At 51.7% G+C, this 18,168-nt stretch overlaps 2 protein-coding genes across 5 annotated transcripts; one reads left to right on the forward strand and one right to left on the reverse strand.

Moving 5' to 3' along the window:
- The first annotated feature begins 458 nt into the window (after nt 1-458).
- Nucleotides 459-1,869, forward strand: LOC112345083. The gene is made up of 2 exons (XM_024671076.1): nt 459-810; nt 860-1,869. Exons 1-2 carry the CDS (start codon nt 637-639, stop codon nt 1,298-1,300), a joined length of 615 nt encoding a protein of 204 aa, XP_024526844.1. The 5' UTR covers nt 459-636; the 3' UTR covers nt 1,301-1,869.
- Nucleotides 1,208-3,212, reverse strand: LOC9633692 (calcium-binding protein 39). Of its 4 annotated transcripts, XM_002966569.2 has the most exons (12): nt 3,130-3,212; nt 2,786-3,076; nt 2,572-2,736; nt 2,410-2,519; nt 2,278-2,352; nt 2,124-2,217; nt 2,018-2,077; nt 1,905-1,970; nt 1,735-1,833; nt 1,635-1,679; nt 1,484-1,586; nt 1,208-1,409 (listed from the first exon to the last, which is right to left on the reverse strand). In XM_002966569.2, the coding sequence occupies exons 2-12, from the start codon at nt 2,906-2,908 to the stop codon at nt 1,342-1,344; spliced, it is 1,008 nt and encodes a 335-aa protein (XP_002966615.1). In that variant the 5' UTR covers nt 2,909-3,076; nt 3,130-3,212; the 3' UTR covers nt 1,208-1,341. The 4 variants fall into 4 exon arrangements, with proteins under 4 accessions (XP_002966615.1, XP_024526842.1, XP_024526843.1 ...); XM_024671074.1 differs by having other exon boundaries at nt 1,208-1,586; XM_024671075.1 differs by having other exon boundaries at nt 1,484-1,679.
- Between the last annotated feature and the right edge of the window lie 14,956 nt (nt 3,213-18,168).

Here is an 18,168-nt window from a genome sequence, read left to right on the forward strand (position 1 = left end):
CACCACCTCCAGCTCAAGCCGCTGCTCTTGCAGCTGGACCTCCTTGTCCAGCAGGCGCAGCTTTGCGGCCCTGTACTCGTCCTCCTCGCGCGATTGCTGACAAGCCTCGCTCCGCCGCCTCTTGGCAGCGTGGTGGCGACGATCGCTGGCGTCGTCAGCATCGCTGCTCAGGAGCATGCGGGAGAAATCTTGCAGGGTGTGGCCTCCGTCAAAGAGAGCCTGGAATTCAGCCTCGGCCACAGGAACGCCGGCAAAGTAGTGGCGCATGTCATCCAAGAACTTAAACCGGTCGCAGTGCGCGGAGGCCACAGCTGCGTGGTAGTCCGCCTTGAGTGCCTTGAACTTGGTCTTGCATTGGACGCCATCCAAGGGGTGGCCGCGGAGCTGCAGCGCTCGAGCGACGCGCTTCCACACCTGTGTGCTCTTGCCGCCGCCGCCGCCGTCGTCTTGTGGATCGTCTTGGAGGGAGCGGGAGTACCTGAGGATGCGCATCACTAGCACCAGCATTCGCACCGCTGCGTCGCTCCACACCGCCACGTCCAGCCGCCGCCGCCGCCGCCTCGGCCACCCCTCCTCCTCCATCTCCATCGCGGTGGGCTAACCCTAAGCTGAATTGGACAATTCATTCATCTGGCCATGGAGGAGACGATGCGGGGGTGGCCGCTTGGATTGCAACCCGTCAACGTGCGGGTGCATCTGGCGGAGTCGTGGCTGGAGCACGCCGCCGCCAGCTCTGCCGCCGCCGCAGCCTCGTCCTTGTCACCCAGCTTGAGCTTCTCCTCGTCCTTGTCTTCGGATCTGGACACCCAGGTATGTTTTGTCACGCCAAGAGCGCGCTGCAATGTGCATTGCTGTGCAGTCCACTGTGTCGCTTCTCCCGGAGACGGGAGTGGCGGGCATGACGCTGGGGAGCCTGATTGGAATCCGGTCGGCGGGGCGGAGGAGGGAGCAGGCACGCCACGGTAGGGGGGGCATGGTGTGGGCGCTGCTAGGCTGCCGCAGCAACGGCAACAGCAGCGACGAGACGGGGAGTAACGCGACGCTGCTGGCGGACAGTGTTGCTCCACCTTCCTTGGGTGAGATCCTGGCCTTGGAGAGATCGTCCCGAAATGGAGGAGGCGGAGGAGAGGAGCGGCAGGTGTGCGTCAATGTCATGTACGAGGAACACGGGCTGGAACAGCAGGAGCAGCAGCAACAACAGGAGGGGGAAGCTGTGAAGGTGGACGCCTGTTTATACCAGCCGACAAGCAGCGCGCTCTCCACCATGTGTGGATGCCTCGTCGTCGTCACTGGGGAGTGACCATAGCTAGCTACCTCCTAGGGGCACAAATAAACACTCCATCAGCGTGTGGCCAGCGCCTCGATCTCCTTGACCAGCAGCTCCTTTTCTTCCTCAAACTGCTCGTCCTCTGGAGGTGAACATGCACACGTCCACATGCACGTATGGTGGAGCAGCAGCAAAGGTTTGTGAGAATATACGTACCCTTGTCAAGGTGGAAGTTGTCCAGAAAGCGCAGCAGTCTGTCTCTGTTCTTTGCCAAGACGTGCACGATGGGGGCTGGCTTCTTCGGGTTTGCAACAAATACCTGCACAAGGACAAGAGAGCTCGCCATTTGCTGATCGACGAGGCGCACCTTGAATATATGGAACGCAGACGACTGGATGCTCTTGCTTGGGTCCTGGGCCAGAATAAGCTTTTACTTACATTGGCATACGTAGAAGCAAGCAACGGACCTTGAGAAGCGTCATGACTATCAGCAAATTGCGCTTGTCCGAGATGTACCGTAGCATGACTTGCGTGTTAGATCTGTCCAGGAGAAAATCCCCGAGCAACTGAAGAATAAAGAGGGAGAAGAGCATTAAAAAAAACAAAAAAGCACACACACACACACACACAGGCCCACCTTGAGAGATTGCCGTTTTGTGACATAGTTGCTGGAGCTTAGCAGCCGCTCGTACAGCTCAAAAAACTGATCACGACACCCAAGTGAAACATTTGAGCTGTGGCGACGCTTACCTGGTCATAGTGCGAGTTAAGGTAGTTATTTACAACGCTCCCATGCCTGGTGAGAAGCTCCTGCGCCAAACGTAAACGTAACAGAGAAAACAGCGCAGAGGGCTACCTTAAACGTGGTGAAGGCATCCGAGGCAATATCGAAGTTGGGAAGCTCCACGAGTTTGAAAAACAGCTCGAAGCTGGCCGACTCGAGCATGTATCTGGAAAGCGGGCGACAGCTAGTAATGCAACGAATGCGTTGCATGGGCGATTTCACTCACGCTGCTAGGCTTGCAAAGCGGGAGCACTCCCTTAGCATGACGCCACAGTTGAGAGCAGTGTCCTTGTTCTGATAGCTGCACCCTCAGCCAGGCTTTCATAATAGCGCGACAGCCCGTTGTTTGCCTACTTACCACGAGATGAGGAAATCTAGAAGCTCGGGGTGATTTTCCAGGCAGTGTACCGCGAGGCCACCCTTTTGGCGCAGAAGAATGCACCATACCTGGACTGTATCCTTCCTTGCCTGCCGATCAATCAATGAGCTGGCGAAATGCACACACACAAACGCTCGTTACCTCCCAGCCTAGATTAGGGAGCTTGTGGATGAGAATTTCCAGAAAGTCATCCTTGCACACCTCGGCTACAAGCTGCACAACCAGATCTGGGCTGGGCTCTGCCTCGCCATCGCCGAGGATCATGTGTTTCATGGCCAAGAGGTTCTTGTCCACTTCCTCGAGCGCCTGGAGGGGAGAGAGTGGGAGTGGCATGAGAACAGCTCTTTCTGTTTACCTTGTCCAGCAGCCGCACATCCGCCACGGTCTTGTCATCCAGGGCAGCGAGCGCGTCCCGCGTCGACTTGACGAGCTCAGCTGCGCTCTTAGGTCTGAATGGCTTGAAGAAAATGAAGGACATAGCTCCCTAGGTTCAGGTCAGGGTTTTGATTCATACTTATTTCTCAACAGGGGGAAACAAATGTACACAACATCACATAAGACCCCAGCCCACAAGCTTTGCATGGCAGACTGGACAGTGGCCCCGTGCCCGGACGCACGACGAACAAAACGATGCGTGGCCGCAATCCTGGCAAAACACACACATTTAAATCACTCGAGAGGGGGCGTGAGTTTGCTTACCGTGAGACGAGTAGCGCCGCCACGCGCACGCGGCCTCTCAACACACAGCATGCAGAGCTCGTCTCCAAAGAGGTTGTGCTCTCTGCCCTGCTGCTGCTGCGGCAGCGCAGGCAAAATCTCCCGGAAGAAATCGTACTTTGGAAAGTCAAAAGGCGTGGTGGACACGTCCAGGGAGGAGGTCTTGAGGGAGGGAGCGCTTTCCTGCGCTATTGACAGTGGCAGTGGCAATCCCCCGTTGCCGAAGACACTAAACAAGCTGGATTCCACCTGAAGTGAATGCTGGCTGGCGTGGCTGGCGACTTGCTTCGCTCTGCCATGGCCATCAGGCTCTGCCTCCCTTCCATCCCTCGACGACGCTCCGGCAGCCTGGAGGTGACGGAGCCAGGCACGGTGCGGGGGAAAGGGGACGTCATCCAGGCCGGGAGCCCCGCTGCCGCTGTTGCAGTTGCTGGTGCTGGTGGCCGCGGCAGCCACAGAAACCGGTGAAGGGGAGGAGGAAGACGGAGTCCTGGACGACGCGAGTTGGTGAGAGAATGCCTTTCGAGGTGGTGGCTGATAGTAAAACTCAACCCCGTTGATGACATGTTCACGCTGAACAAATTCACCCCTTCTCTTGCACTCGCACAGTTCCCTGTACTTGGCCACAGCCTGCTCTACCAGGGCCACCGCTGCCTGGACTAGAGCCTTCTTGCCCTGGATCCTGAAGAGTCTCATTGGAACCCCCGTGGCGCTGTTGCTGAGCCGGCATGCAGACGATTCCGTCCACGACTGGATGATGGCACCTGTCACCTGACCGATGAGCCTCGCGGAGATGCCCCGAGCGCCAATGACAAAACCCGCTGCTAAAAGTGTGACCCGCATCAGAGCTTGCGTTCCCGCTGCTTGGTACTCTGTGCTCACAACCCGGTGATCTTCCAGCGCCAAGTCGGAGCTCTTAGAAGCAGCAAAGTTGGTTACTTGCGTCAATGCCAAGCCCACAGTCCCGTTTCCCGAGCGAGGGCCCCTCGCCAGTTTTCTCCGGTTGTCCACAAGAGCTCTCGCCTGTTGCACTTGCTGAGAGGTGGCTGGCTGCTCTGCTGCATCTTGTGCTGTAGCTTGTTGGTGGTCCTTATAAACAACGGGCCAAGAAGGCACTGCAGAGCTCGACGAGGACGACGAGGACGACGACCTGCTCTCCCCTGTTCCACTCTGCTGTTGCTGCTGCCGCGCATCGCTGCTCCTCGTCTGCTGCGCGCCTCCCTGCGAGCAGCAGCTGTTGCTCAAACCCAGCCCTGATGCCTCTCGAGCGAGCTTCTCAGCGTCTTCTTTGCGACGCTGTCGTTCAAGGCGCTGCACCCTCTGTTGCTCCACCAGTGCATCAATCTCCTGCTCTCAGCACAAGCACCAGCATTTATTCTCACAACACGGGAACTCAACAGGCACAAGAGAAGTGTACCAGGCGCTGCAAGCGTTCCTGTTCCTCGGCCCGAAGTTTGAGCGATCTAGCCTGCGCCTTGCGCCGCTGGGCCGCCTCCCGCTTAAGCTTTCTACTTGTTGTTGCTGCTCCTGCTGCAGTCGACTCCATAGCGCTCGCCACATATCTGCACATCCCCCTGTCCTGGAATCAGAATATTATGCCCCGTCCCGGCATTTGGCACGACCCTAAAACGCCATAACTAACTGCCTGTAAGGGATTCCACGAACAGCCATTTGAGCTCGGTCATGTCCTTCACGTTGTAATGCGCATTGAAATGGTTTCCTGGGCGAAGAACTGGCTCGGGAGATATCTGCTGGAAATCTGTGAGTTTCTTCCGGAACAATTGAAACATCCCGGTTTGTCTTGCGATTTCCTCAAGATTTCCCTCGGCAGCAGCAGCATTTTTGGCGTCGGTCACGCGGCACTGGAAGATTCCGGTTTCCGGCAGGATTTGCGATTAGATCCTATGAAACAGTGAATTTTGTAAACTCTAGCAGCGAAATGAGACGAAAATGGTTACCACCATGACTTGATTCGCAGGAAGACTCCACTTTGAGCAGAGAGAGAGGTCACCGCGTCCTCACTGCAACAAAGTTTTTTCATCGTTTTCTATCATCAAACCAAAAAAATCTAGTCCATCTTCGGTGTTCTTGACACCTTGGTAGTTGCTCCAGGCTCCAAACAATGGAAACCAGGAACGGGCATACCAGCTGCTAAAAACCAAAAGAGCTCTTACTCGAGGCGAAGAAAAGAGAACAAAAAATTCTTGCACTCGTGATTTAGTAATGGCATCGACCCTCGCACAGCTTCAAACTTGTTGTCGGAAGATCTCGATGGCACGGCAAAATTCTCATCGCCAGCTTCCACGCCAAATCGTCCCTGCTGCTCCCTTAACCCGCTGCTCCACTCATTACTCCAATCCCGATCCCGGGCCCTGCCACGGTCCCCGCCACTTCCGAGGTGCTCGATCTCGCGCTCACATTTTTAAATTTTCGAATGGGTATAAAACTCTTTTTAGGTGCAATCCAAACGATTGAAATTGTTAATTGTATCATATTTATTTATTTCCCTATTTGTGAGTTTTTTAGGTTTTATCTATATAATTTACATGTATCATATTTTTTTAACTTATTTTCTTTTATATTTGTTTTATGGGTTTTTACTTTTTATCCATCTAAAAGTTGTAGTGGAAATTTTTAAAAATTACTTTAGTGATTATAAGCTACCTATCAATGAAAATATATTTAAGGTAATCTTTTTTTTTCCCTCTATATTTGTAATAATGCAGCATAAAACATTAAAGTTAAGTAAAAAGTAAAGTTAACTAATGATGGATTAAAATCAATTGCTATTTATAGAGCAAAATAGATGAAGTTACCTACAAATAATATAAAATAAAAAGAAGCAATAATAAAGATTTATAATTGATTTTTTTTAATGTTTTTTGTTTATGTTTAAAATATGATTCTAAAATAGCTGTGTATTCATATTAAGTTGTGTAATAGAAAATTAATGTAAGGACACTAAAACGTTGTTATTATTGTAAATTATGCCAATATTGCAAAGATTTATATGATTAAAAATTTCAATAGAGAAACTTACCAAGAATATTTGTAAGAAAAATGAAAAATAAAGTTAATTATGAATAGCCATTAAATTTTAGATTAAATTTTTTATATACTCTTAAATGTTACAAGAATAAATAATGAGTTTTAGTTAGAAATCTTTGGTGGTTTTTGAAAATAAAAAACTTTATACATACTTATCGTTTCACTTCTTTTTCACCACCATACTCAATTTTTGATATGATATTTGGATTGTCAAACATGGATAATAAATCCATATTTTAGACTCTCCATGGCATCACGGTTGCTAGTGGCAACACCCTCGAACCCCCACTTGATTCTCCACTCCCAACTGGCATAACTAACTTTGGTTATGCCCTTCGATTCCTATGGTTCGGTTCTATCCCTTTACTTCTTGCTTTTGGCTTTACACCTTTCCTTTGGTCATACTCTTCCAGACTAGGAGGATAGCTTTGCACTTTCTATCATGCCTTAGCAAGTATTCTTAGGAATGAACCTACCTGATAGCCTAGGGAGTGGTTCCTCAATTCAGGTATGCTCACCCTATAATCCCACACATCAGGATTACGTTGTTGCTTACGGGCCTTTACATGCCCATCACTAGCCTTGCCAAAATTCCATTTTTGGCTTTGTCCAATTCGAGTAGACAGTCTTCTCCTGTCTCCGCCACCTTTGGACATTTAGATAACACTTTCTATCCATCATTCGCTAGGGACTTAGTCCCTTGGGCCTTATTTATTACCCTCGCAACATCAAACACCACCTCCTGGTGTTCTAGAGTGTTCAGGTGTCCCAATGATGGCTTCCTTGACAATGAGTATTTCCTTTTATGACATTGACTTACTATATCACAACATAAGTAACTCATCCCCCGTAAGGGTATGTCCAACTTCCCTATGCCATTAAGAAGGCTTGGGTAGCTACCTTCTACCCATTTAACCAATTATTTTGCATCTCTTGCTTAGTTGCCTCATAGTTGTCAAGTCCTACAACTCATTGCTGGTGCTTCCACACCTCCATCATTATCTGGGTCACCACACTTCAACTGCATGCTCTGCCGCTTAGGCTATGCCATTCCCATTTCCATTAGGATTCCTTTGGCAAGGGGTTCTCATGAACCCACCAACATAGCCTCAAGGTATCACACGTTGGCACATTTGGTGTCTCCACACCATCGGCTCCACGAGCCTACCTCTATGACACTTCTTCTTTGTGTCTAAGTCTTTGCCAAGACCAATACTGCTCTTTCTCATGCTAACCATCTGTTAGCACTACACCATAGAGGTTACACATAACTTTGTGTCAAAGTTGTTTTATTTTTGGGAACACCTTTCCCACGACTTTAGCATGGCATATTTTGCCATCGATGAGATACCCTCTGTTCTCATCCTTGGATCCTATGATCCCCCCCCCATCTTTCGTGGGGTACCACACACCTCAGTCCAAATGCTTCCATCAGTCCTTTTAGGACTATTCCTTGACTCTACTTGAGTCATCTAGCAGTTTTGGACTTGGTTAATCCACAAACCCGTAAGGTCCCACTTGTGAGGCACTAGCTCACTGGAATACACTTCCTGCATTCTTGTCCTGCTCAGAAGGACTATTTTCACAAGTGTTACTCTGACACTTGTTTTGTTCTCTGGGGCAACTTCTGCCCCTTAGGACTACTTTGTAAGGAACCGACTCCCCGAGATGTCGTAGGCTAAAGGATCCCCAAAAGCTTGACCGAAATGACAAAGAGTTCATCGGATGGGACCAAGTCGAGGATCGAGTCCAAGACCGACTCTAGGACCGAGTTCGAGATAGGGTCCGGAATCGAGTCCAAGACCGACTCGGGGACCGAGTTCGAGTCCGAGTTCGAGACCGAGTTCGAGACCGAGTTCGAGACGGAGTCCGAGATCCGAAATCGGGTCCGAGACCGAGTCCGAGGTCGAGTCCGAGGTCGGATCCGAGATCGGGTCCGAGATCGAGTCCGAGATCGAGTCCGAAACCAAATCCGAAGTCGGATCCGAAATCGGGTCTGAGATCGAGCCAGAGACTAAGTCCAAATACTAATACGGGTCAAGGGGTGAAAGCCCAAAGCGTGCGTCTCCCAGGGGGGGGGGGGCTGCAGGGGGTTCCAAAAGTATAGTAGGGATAGTGAGGTCCAGGAACCAGTTTTGAAGGGACTCTCCAGTTGGGCTTCCAAACCGACTTGAGGTTGAGACTGGGACCGAGGGGCCTTGGGTAGGAGTGAGCATGGACTTGGCTGGTGCCGGAGGGGCCATCCAAGGAAGTGCTCAAGAGCAGCTCCCACTCCCGAAAGGGAAACCGACTGCGGTGCTCCCGGCTCAGGTGGAGTGGTGCCCCACTTGAGTACCTTGTGGCTCATTGGTCCTTGCCCTTCCGGGGGCTTGGGCCTTCCCTTCGGGATGGAAGAGGGGGGGTAGAGGTACCCATACTGGGCCGTTAGGCCACGGTGTTTCGCCCCGACGTCCCGAAGCAAGTGTTGCACCCAAGGCTTGGGATTTAGAGGGTCCCATGATCAAGTCTTGTTGTACCAAGGGGTGTTAGGAATCTGGAGGCTTGGTGTGCTTGGTTGCTTGTGCCTGCGGGGAGTGTAGCCGAACCTTAAGTCCAGTCTAACCCGGGGAGGGGGATTGGGAGAGATTTGGGAATCCGTAGATGGATGGCTAACACTCCGTTGCTCGTGCAGTAAGTAGCTGAAACCAAGTAGGAGCTAGTACATAGGCGAGAACCTTGGCGAGGGAACTTAGCACAAGCCAAGGCAGAGTTGGTTGGATAGGCGAGGTAAGCTGGTAAATTGGAAAGGAAAAATTTGTGGCTTACAATTTGGTATCGGAGCCTCTTTCTCAGTTCTAGCGAAGGATAGAGGCGGATTGCTGGGAGATGGCAAGGGCAGGATGTAAGCGAACCCAGGCAGAGACGGAACCTCCTCAAGAGCTGGAGCCTCCGGTCGAAGAGGAGGCGATGGATGAGGAATCCTTGCATGAGGAGGACTCCAGTGAGGCAACTTCCAAACAGGAGTCTGGTGGTGAGGTTCGGTCATCCAAGGCTCGATTGGATGTTCTAGAAGGACAATTGGCACAGACCAATGCCTTGCTAGAGACTCTCGTACGCAAGCTAAAGCATGACGAGAAGCGGAAGAAAAAGCGAAAGACTGCGGATGCTGGCAGCGCAGAAGGTGCGGACCCTTCGGCAGGGACTGAGGCAAAACTAGACAAGGTCGAATAGACCGAAGTGGAATCAGTCCCTCAGGCAGTTCCCAAGTACAAACCAAAGCCCCCACCCGTCTTCAAGGGAGTGAACGACTATAAGGTGGTGGAGGATTGGTTTTACAATATGGAGGACTACTTCCGAGCGTTGCGATTACCAAGCTCGGAGAAGGTCCCATGTGCAAAACCATACTTGGCGGATAATGCCAAGTCTTGGTGGAGAATGACAGAGGCCAACGAAGGACCGGTGGCCACTTGGGAAATGATGAAGGTGAGGATCCGTGCAACTTACGTTCCTCCGAATGCTACTCTGCATCTAAGGGACAAGCTGAGTAGGCTGAAGCAGACCGGAACCATTCAGGAGTATGTGAATGGGTTTATGGCAAAGAGGATACTTGTCATGGACATGGGGGATATGGATGCGTTCCATGCCTTCATATCAGGTTTGCAAACCTGGGCTTGCGGCGAAGTAATGCGGTGGAACCCGACCAACTACAAAGAAGCGTTGGATGCGGCCATCAAGGTGCATTTCAACGATAACCTGCGAAAGGGGAACACGACGGGGTCGGGATCCACGTTTAGCAAAGGGGCCAAACCAAGGGGAACGTTTAGCAGAGGGAAATTCAAGAAGAGTTTCTCTAAGAATGAGTCCTCGGGGTTCCGGAAAGGCAGATCCGGTGGGCAGCGAGCGAGTACGTGGGGGATTCAGGCGAAAAGAGACAAACCCACGGATAAGAAGGTCAAGTCATATAGCAGCGTGGGAAACAACGTATGCTACAACTGCGGTGAAGCGGGACACTTCTCGAGGGAATGTCCCTACCCGAAGAAGGCCAGAGCCAATATGGCCATCAAGTCGGGTGAAGTCCAAAATGAGGTATATGATCCAGTCCCTAACTCAAAGTTACTCATTACACGAGCAACTTTGGTAGAGAGTCGTTCGCGACATCTACTAGCCCTCCGAGGGAAGCTCGGAGGTAGATTTGTTAAGATCCTTATTGACATGGGTGCTTCGGATAATTTTGTGGCTGCAGACATAGTCCGGCAAGCCGGACTAACGGTGCAGCAGCTAGGCGAACCAAGGACTATAGAGTTTGTTCAAGGTAGCCAAAGCACCGATGAGGTACTTCGACAAGCGAGAGTCGAAGTGGGGACTTGGAAGGTGGACATGGATTTCACCGTGTTGGACATGGCGGGATTTGACATGATCTTCGGAATGGACTGGTTCAATCGATTCGTGGTAGCCCTGCATGGACAAGGTAGAAACCTTGTGGTACTGGCGAATGCCCAAGGAAGAAGATCTAGGGTGGAGGCCCAAGATCTAAAGGTAGGGCAAAGCAAGGCCAAAGATTCCTGCTTAAACCTGGTGTCCACGAGAGGACAACTCACTAAAGGAACTAAGGCGGCCTTTTTGTGCTTACTCTCGGTGAAGAGTGACAAAAAGACAGGAATGGAAGAAGTACCTTTAGTGATCCAGCGGGTGTTGGACTAATTCCAGGATACCATGCCGGAGGAGCTACCGGTGGGGCTACCCCCAGCACGACCGATAGAACATAAGATTGAGCTAGTCGAGGGTGCTGAGGCAGTGGTTCGTCCCCCTTATCGTTTGAACGAAAAAGAACTCAAGGAGCTCAAGTGCCAACTAGAGGAGTTGGTGGACAAAGGGTATGTTAGGTTGAGCAAGTCGCCGTATGGGGCGCCGGTGTTATTTGTGAAAAAGAAAGATGGATCTATGCGCATGTGCATAGACTACCGGTTGCTCAACAAGTATACAAAGAAGAACAAGTACCCTTTGCCAAGGATTGAGGACTTGTTCGATAGGTTGGGAAAGGCAAAATACTTCTCGAGGATTGACCTAAGGTCAGGATACTACCAGATCAGGGTAGCTGAGGAAGATGTCGAGAAGATAACCTGTCGAACGAGGTATGGAAGCTTTGAGTTTCTGGTGATGCCCTTTGGGCTGTGCAATGCGCCGGCAACGTTTTCACATTGATGAACCATATCTTTGTACCCTATCTGGATCACTTCGTGGTCGTCTATATCGACGACATTCTGATCTATAGCGAGACGCTAGAGGAGCATGCCGAACACTTGGCGAAGGTGTTTGAGAAACTAAGGGAACACAAGCTGTATGCTAAAGAGAGCAAATGTGACTTTGCTCAACAAGAGGTAAAGTTTCTCGGGCATGTGGTGGGCCAGGACGGGCTCAAGGTGGACCCGGAGAAGGTCCAAGCGATCCAGGAATGGGAGCGACCAGCCAATGTACATGAGTTGAGGGCATTCCTGGGGCTATGCAACTATTATCGAAAGTTTATCAGACACTATTCAAGAGTAGCCCTGCCCTTAACGGACCAAACAGGAAAAGGGAAGATGGTGTGGACAGCGGAATGTGAGGCGGCATTCGTCCACCTCAAAGGGAAGTTGAGGAAGGTTCCTGTATTGGCATTACCAGACTTTGGTAAGGACTTTGAGGTAGAAACGGATGCTTCGGACTTTGCGTTGGGCGCAGTTTTGAAGCAAGACAACCATCCGGTAGCGTTCTTCTCGAAGAAGCTGGACAAGGCTCAACGGAAGTGGCCTGCCCACGAGAAGGAATTGTTTGCGGTGGTCAAGGCGCTCAAGGAGTGGCGACACTACCTTGGGAGACACTTCAAGGTTTACACGGACAATGTGGCAACGAAACACTTCTTGTCACAGCCCGACCTAAGAGGGAAACAAGGTCGGTGGGCCAATGCCTTGGCTGAGTTTGATTGCGAAATTCTGTACAAGCCTGGGAAGAGCAACATCGTGGCGGATGCGCTAAGTCGAAAAGCGAGCTTGAGGTTGGCAATATCCAGCGCAACAGCAACCTTCTGGGACGATGTGCGGACAGCATATGAGAACGATGGTCTAGCACAAGAAGTGTTGCTGAGGAATCTTGAGGCGCGGGAAGCTCACCAGAGAGGTGAGCTGCCAACGGAAGAGAAAACGGGCTATGCGGAACGCAACGGACTCATTTATTACAAGCAAATGAGGGTGTATGTTCCAGAAGGGGAACTAAGGAAGGTGGCCTTAGAAGAGTGTCATGACGGACCTCTTGCGGGACACGGTGGAGTGCCCAAGACGATGGGCTTACTCAAAAGGAAGTACCATTGGCCAGATATGGCTAAGGACGTCCAAGACTATGTAAAGACATGTCCAACATGTCAGCAGGTAAAAGCCGTGACTAAGGCTAGTGGGGGCTTGTTGCAAAGCATCCCAATTCCAGATCGCCCGTGGAAATGTCTTACGATGGACTTCATCACGGGACTCCCCCCAAGCGAGGGGTTTGATGCGATATTCGTGGTGGTGGACCGATTTTCGAAAATGGCACACTTCATACCCACCACAACGGAGGTGGATGCAGAAGGTGTGGCAAAGCTGTTCTTCGAACAAGTGGTTCGAGTGCGGGGAAGACCGGAAGAGATCATCTCAGATCGAGATAAGATCTTCACCAGTAGGTTCTGGAGGACTCTCCTGGAACAGTATTGCACCAAGTTGAAATTCAGCATAGCCTACCACCCACAGACAGGTATGGGGTATTGAGTCAAGTTGTGGGAACTAACACTTCTTGACAGACGGACAAACGGAAAGGGTGAATAGGTAGCTGGAGGATTATTTGCGATGCTATGTCTCGGGAGACCAGACCGATTGGGTAAGTCATTTGGGACTTGCGGAGATGTGTTATAACAACTCACCACATTCGAGTATCGGGGTGAGTCCATGGGAAATCATCAATGGGCGAGCTATTGAAGGTCCTGTGGAACTCGGCGTGGCCGAGTATCATGGAGAGTTGCCCGCAGTGGAGGCATTCACGGCGGAAAGACTCAGCATTTGGAACCTAGTGAGGGATTCCTTGGAACGGGCTCAACAAAGGCAAACCAAATACGCGAACCAGAAGCGTCGGGATGTAGAGTTCCAAGCTGGGGAGAAGGTGTGGCTGAACACCAAGAACCTCAAACTACCAAGTGGGATCAGCTGAAAGTTGACCCAAAGGTAAAGATGCATGTATTTCTGTAAATGAATTGATCTTGAGTTCCTTAAGCAGGTTCGCGGGGCCTTACGAGATTGAGGCACGAATCGGTAAAGTGGCTTACCGACTCCGACTTCCTCGAGAGATGGGGAAGATGCACCCAGTGTTCCACGTGAACTTACTCAAGCCATACTTTGAGGATCCGCTTCGCAAGGACCAAGTGAGACCTTTACCTGAGGTTATCCAAGGGGAAGAGGGATACGAAGTCGAGGCCATCCTCAATGCGCGCAAGAGCAAGCGACAAGGACGCGAGGTGAGAGAGTTCCATGTGAAGTGGAGAGGATTTCCACACTGCGAAGCAACATGGGAACCGGAGGAGAACCTAGCGAACGCTCGAGATCTAGTGGAGGAATTTCTGCAAGGCAGAACTCTATGTACTTATGCAAAATTCAATTAAAAATATCAATTTGCAAAGTTGAGCAAGTGGCATATGTTGGGACCCGAAGGCGCGCCAAAGGTAAGCTAATTAGCATGGGTTGGATAGGTCGACCAGGCGTAGGGCACTATGCCCGACTCCCCGCGGGGATGTCGAATCCGTAGACATATTCTACGGAGGTTGGGTTCGAGTCCCAACCCCCTAGTAAAGCAAGGCTGGGTTCAAGTCCCGACCCCATACTAGGGCGTGGTGAGGTGAGGAGTATAGGGACACCTATATTCCGTTGTCATGGGCTCTTGGCCGGGGAGGCTAACTTAGGCACACCGCTAAGTGGGGGGATGCCCCCGGAGACATGGTCAACAAGTCGTAAGATAAAACGAGACGTTTGATGTGGGCATCGAACTTCTTCTATGGGTGGTGGAGTTGTAAGGAACCGACTCCCCGAGATGTCGTAGGCTAAAGGATCCCCAAAAGCTTGACCGAAATGACAAAGAGTTCATCGGATGGGACCAAGTCGAGGATCAAGTCCAAGACCGACTCTAGGACCGAGTTCGAGATAGGGTCCGGAATCGAGTCCAAGACCGACTCGGGGACCGAGTTCGAGTCCGAGTTCGAGACCGAGTTCGAGACCGAGTTCAAGACGGAGTCCGAGATCCGAAATCGGGTCTGAGACCGAGTCCGAGGTCGAGTCCGAGGTCGGATCCGAGATCGGGTCCGAGATCGAGTCCGAGATCGAGTCCGAAACCAAATCCGAAGTCGGATCCGAAATCGGGTCCGAGATCGAGCCAGAGACTAAGTCCAAATACTAATACGGGTCAAGGGGTGAAAGCCCAAAGCGTGCGTCTCCCAGGGGGGGGGGGGGCTGCAGGGGGTTCCAAAAGTATAGTAGGGATAGTGAGGTCCAGGAACCAGTTTTGAAGGGACTCTCCAGTTGGGCTTCCAAACCGACTTGAGGTTGAGACTGGGACCGAGGGGCCTTGGGTAGGAGTGAGCATGGACTTGGCTGGTGCCGGAGGGGCCATCCAAGGAAGTGCTCAAGAGCAGCTCCCACTCCCGAAAGGGAAACCGACTGCGGTGCTCCCGGCTCAGGTGGAGTGGTGCCCCACTTGAGTACCTTGTGGCTCATTGGTCCTCACCCTTTCGGGGGCTTGGGCCTTCCCTTCGGGATGGAAGAGGGGGGGTAGAGGTACCCATACTGGGCCGTTAGGCCACGGTGTTTCGCCCCGACGTCCCGAAGCAAGTGCTGCACCCAAGGCTTGGGATTTAGAGGGTCCCATGATCAAGTCTTGTAGTACCAAGGGGTGTTAGGAATCTGGAGGCTTGGTGTGCTTGGCTGCTTGTGCCTGCGGGGAGTGTAGCCAAACCTTAAGTCCAGTCTAACCCGGGGAGGGGGATTGGGAGAGATTTGGGAATCCGTAGATGGATGGCTAACACTCCGTTGCTCGTGCAGTAAGTAGCTAAAACCAAGTAGGAGCTAGTACATAGGCGAGAACCTTGGCGAGGGAACTTAGCACAAGCCAAGGCAGAGTTGGTTGGATAGGCGAGGTAAGCTGGCAAATTGGAAAGGAAAAATTTGTGGCTTACATACTTGTCCATGTGATGAGAATACCAACTCATCTCTAAGTACACCCCCCAACTCCTTGGGTTGTTCCAACATTTATTAAAGGTAGCCCCGGCTACCATTTCAAGGACTTGAGTCCTCTTCCGTATTTGACCTCCCACGGTCATTACTTCTGGTCTCACATTCATGAGCACCAACCTCAATTATATGAGGATAATCTTGTGACTCCTTTATTGCTTTGGAATCTTTATCTTTCCCGTGATCCCAACTATAATTGTTTATCACAACTACATTAGCCCGTTTGCTGCGTCAAACGCTCATTTGGATCACATCCTCAGCTCTCTGAGGAAACCTTATACTGTTCCCAAGATCCCAAAGTCGTTCCATTATTGGCCCTTTTCTATCCACCATATTGTGCCCAAGTTCACGCATGAACTTGAGTGGAGGGCCATGTCCTCTCGACATGCTACTCTTCAAGGATAAGGCCACTCCTAGGACCTTCCGATGCCAACATCAATGGTGATATACTTGAGCGCCAATAAAAGTCGGACTAAGGAACAGCTTTGATGCCAAATTGTAAGTGACTAATTTTTCCATTCTACTTTAGTCACTTAACCACACCTTTGACCACTTGGAGGAGTCTCATTCATAACATCCTGAAGTCCAATTCAGGACTTGGGACTTGCTAGCCCCGAGGATGGCATGTATGCCACTCATCCCTTGCACTTAGTCCAAATGCTCCACATATTCGGTCCCAAGATCGACACCCAAAGGTACCACTGACATATTGGCCCGTTACGCTAAGGCCATGCTCATTCACCTTTGCCGCACTAGTGGTCCAATACCACTTGCATCACAATCCCGTCTCTCCAAGACTGGGCCAACCATCCGTGAGTGGTCATCCAGATCCACTCCTTAGCATCCTTATGATGCTTACCGACAAGGGGAACAGCCTTCCCCAATATCCCTTTATCAGTCCCCACTAGGTCCCTTTTTGCCCTTGGCCGTGTTTGCCAACACTGCCACTGGATCGAGGCCCACAGGCCTGACCACTAAGTCCCATGGTCCTCTGGGACTTCCTCACCACATGACCGTATCCTTGGCCACCACACCAAAGGACTGCTCCTTTTCCTTTCCATAGTCTGGGACTTGGGGACAACACTTCAGAACACCATGGCTTTACGCGAGCCACCTAGGTACTCTCCCCGCCTTCCGCATTTGGGTGCTCTAGCCATGGGCTTAGAGTGAGGTTCTATTGAGCCATGCTTGGTATCCAAGTAAGTAGTGCCACCCACACTTGGACTGGGAGCATCGGCCAGTCGATCTCCCGGGGGAACTAGAGCCGGCTCTTGAACACTTCACCAAGCTACCCCGTTTGTCGGTCCGTATTCACTCTAATCTTGGACTTCCTAGTGGTCAGTTCATCACCCAACACTGGGTCTGGCCTTCCTGGGCCAAACTGGCCTTTCCTGGCCAAACTGGCTCCACTGCAGTCCTCCCCCTCACTATACTTTTAACCCCCCAGGGTCTGGGAGACGAATGCTTTGGGCTTTCACCCTCTCAGACTCGGACTCGGCCTCGGACTCGGACTCGGACTCGGACTCGGACTCGGGCTCGGTCTCGGCCTCTGCCTCGGTCTCGGTCTCGGTCCCGGTCTCGGTCTCGGTCTCGGTCCCGGTCTCAGTCTCGACCTCGGACTCCATCTCAGGTCCTTCTCGGACTCCATCTCGGATTCCATCTCAGGTCCATCTCGGACTCCATCTCGGACTCTGTCTCGGACTCCATCTCGGACTCCATCTCAGACTCCGTCTCGGTTCATCTCGGACTCCACTTCAGACTCCATCTCGGACTCCACTTCGGACTCCATCTCGGACTCCACTTCGGACTCCATCTCGGACTCCACCTCGGACTCCACCTCAGACTCCATCTTGGACTCCGTCTCGGTCCATCTCGGACTCCATCTCGGACTCCACCTCGGACTCCACCTCGGACTCCATCTCGGACTCCAACTCTAGTCCATCTCGGACACTTCCACGTGTCATGTGTTGGTCCTTTTGGGTCCCTTTTTGGAGTCTCACTTATTGCTTGCTTCGTGCTTGTTCCTCGAGCACTTTGTCTGGGAGACGAACGCTTTGGGCTTTCACCCTCTCAGACTCGGACTCGGCCTCGGACTCGGACTCGGACTCGGACTTGGGCTCGGTCTCGGCCTCCGCCTCAGTCTCGGTCTCGGTCCCGGTCTCGGTCTCGACCTCGGACTCCATCTCAGGTCCTTCTCGGACTCCATCTCGGATTCCATCTCGGGTCCATCTCAGACTCCATCTCGGACTCTGTCTCGGACTCCATCTCGAACTCCATCTCGGACTCCGTCTCGGTTCATCTCGGACTCCATCTCGGACTCCACTTCGGACTCCATCTCGGACTCCACTTCGGACTCCATCTTGGACTCCACCTCAGACTCCATCTCGGACTCCGTCTCGGTCCATCTCGGACTCCATCTCAGACTCCACCTCAGACTCCACTTCAGACTCCATCTCGGACTCCAACTCTGGTCCATCTCAGACTCCATCTCGGACACTTCCACGTGTCATATGTTGGTCCTTTTGGGTCCCTTTTTAGAGTCTCACTTATTGCTTGCTTCGTGCTTGTTCCTCGAGCACTTTGTTGGGAGTTCCACTCCCGCTCTCGACCTTCCAAGTTGGAGCTTTTTAGTCCAAATGTGTTACGCTCATTTGGCTTTTGCTTCAGCCACTATCACGTGTCACCATTTCCAGCTCCACTTTGGGGCCTAGGGATTTTG

This window comes from Selaginella moellendorffii, unplaced genomic scaffold (genome assembly GCF_000143415.4).
Source record: "Selaginella moellendorffii unplaced genomic scaffold, v1.0 SELMOscaffold_7, whole genome shotgun sequence".
NCBI classification, from domain to species: Eukaryota; Viridiplantae; Streptophyta; class Lycopodiopsida; order Selaginellales; family Selaginellaceae; genus Selaginella; species Selaginella moellendorffii.

Bases quoted from the DNA above. Each gene is read 5' to 3' on its own strand.
- LOC9633692 (XM_024671073.1), bottom strand. From the start codon at position 2,908: ATGTCCTTCATTTTCTTCAAGCCATTCAGACCTAAGAGCGCAGCTGAG. The intron at 2,737-2,785 runs GTAAACAGAAAG...TCTCCCCTCCAG, and splicing joins ATGTGCGGCTGCTGGACAAG to GCGCTCGAGGAAGTGGACAA. The intron at 1,680-1,734 runs GTCCGTTGCTTG...ATTCTGGCCCAG, and splicing joins TAGTCATGACGCTTCTCAAG to GACCCAAGCAAGAGCATCCA.
- LOC112345083 (XM_024671076.1), top strand. From the start codon at position 637: ATGGAGGAGACGATGCGGGGGTGGCCGCTTGGATTGCAACCCGTCAAC. The intron at 811-859 runs GTATGTTTTGTC...ATTGCTGTGCAG, and splicing joins CTTCGGATCTGGACACCCAG to TCCACTGTGTCGCTTCTCCC.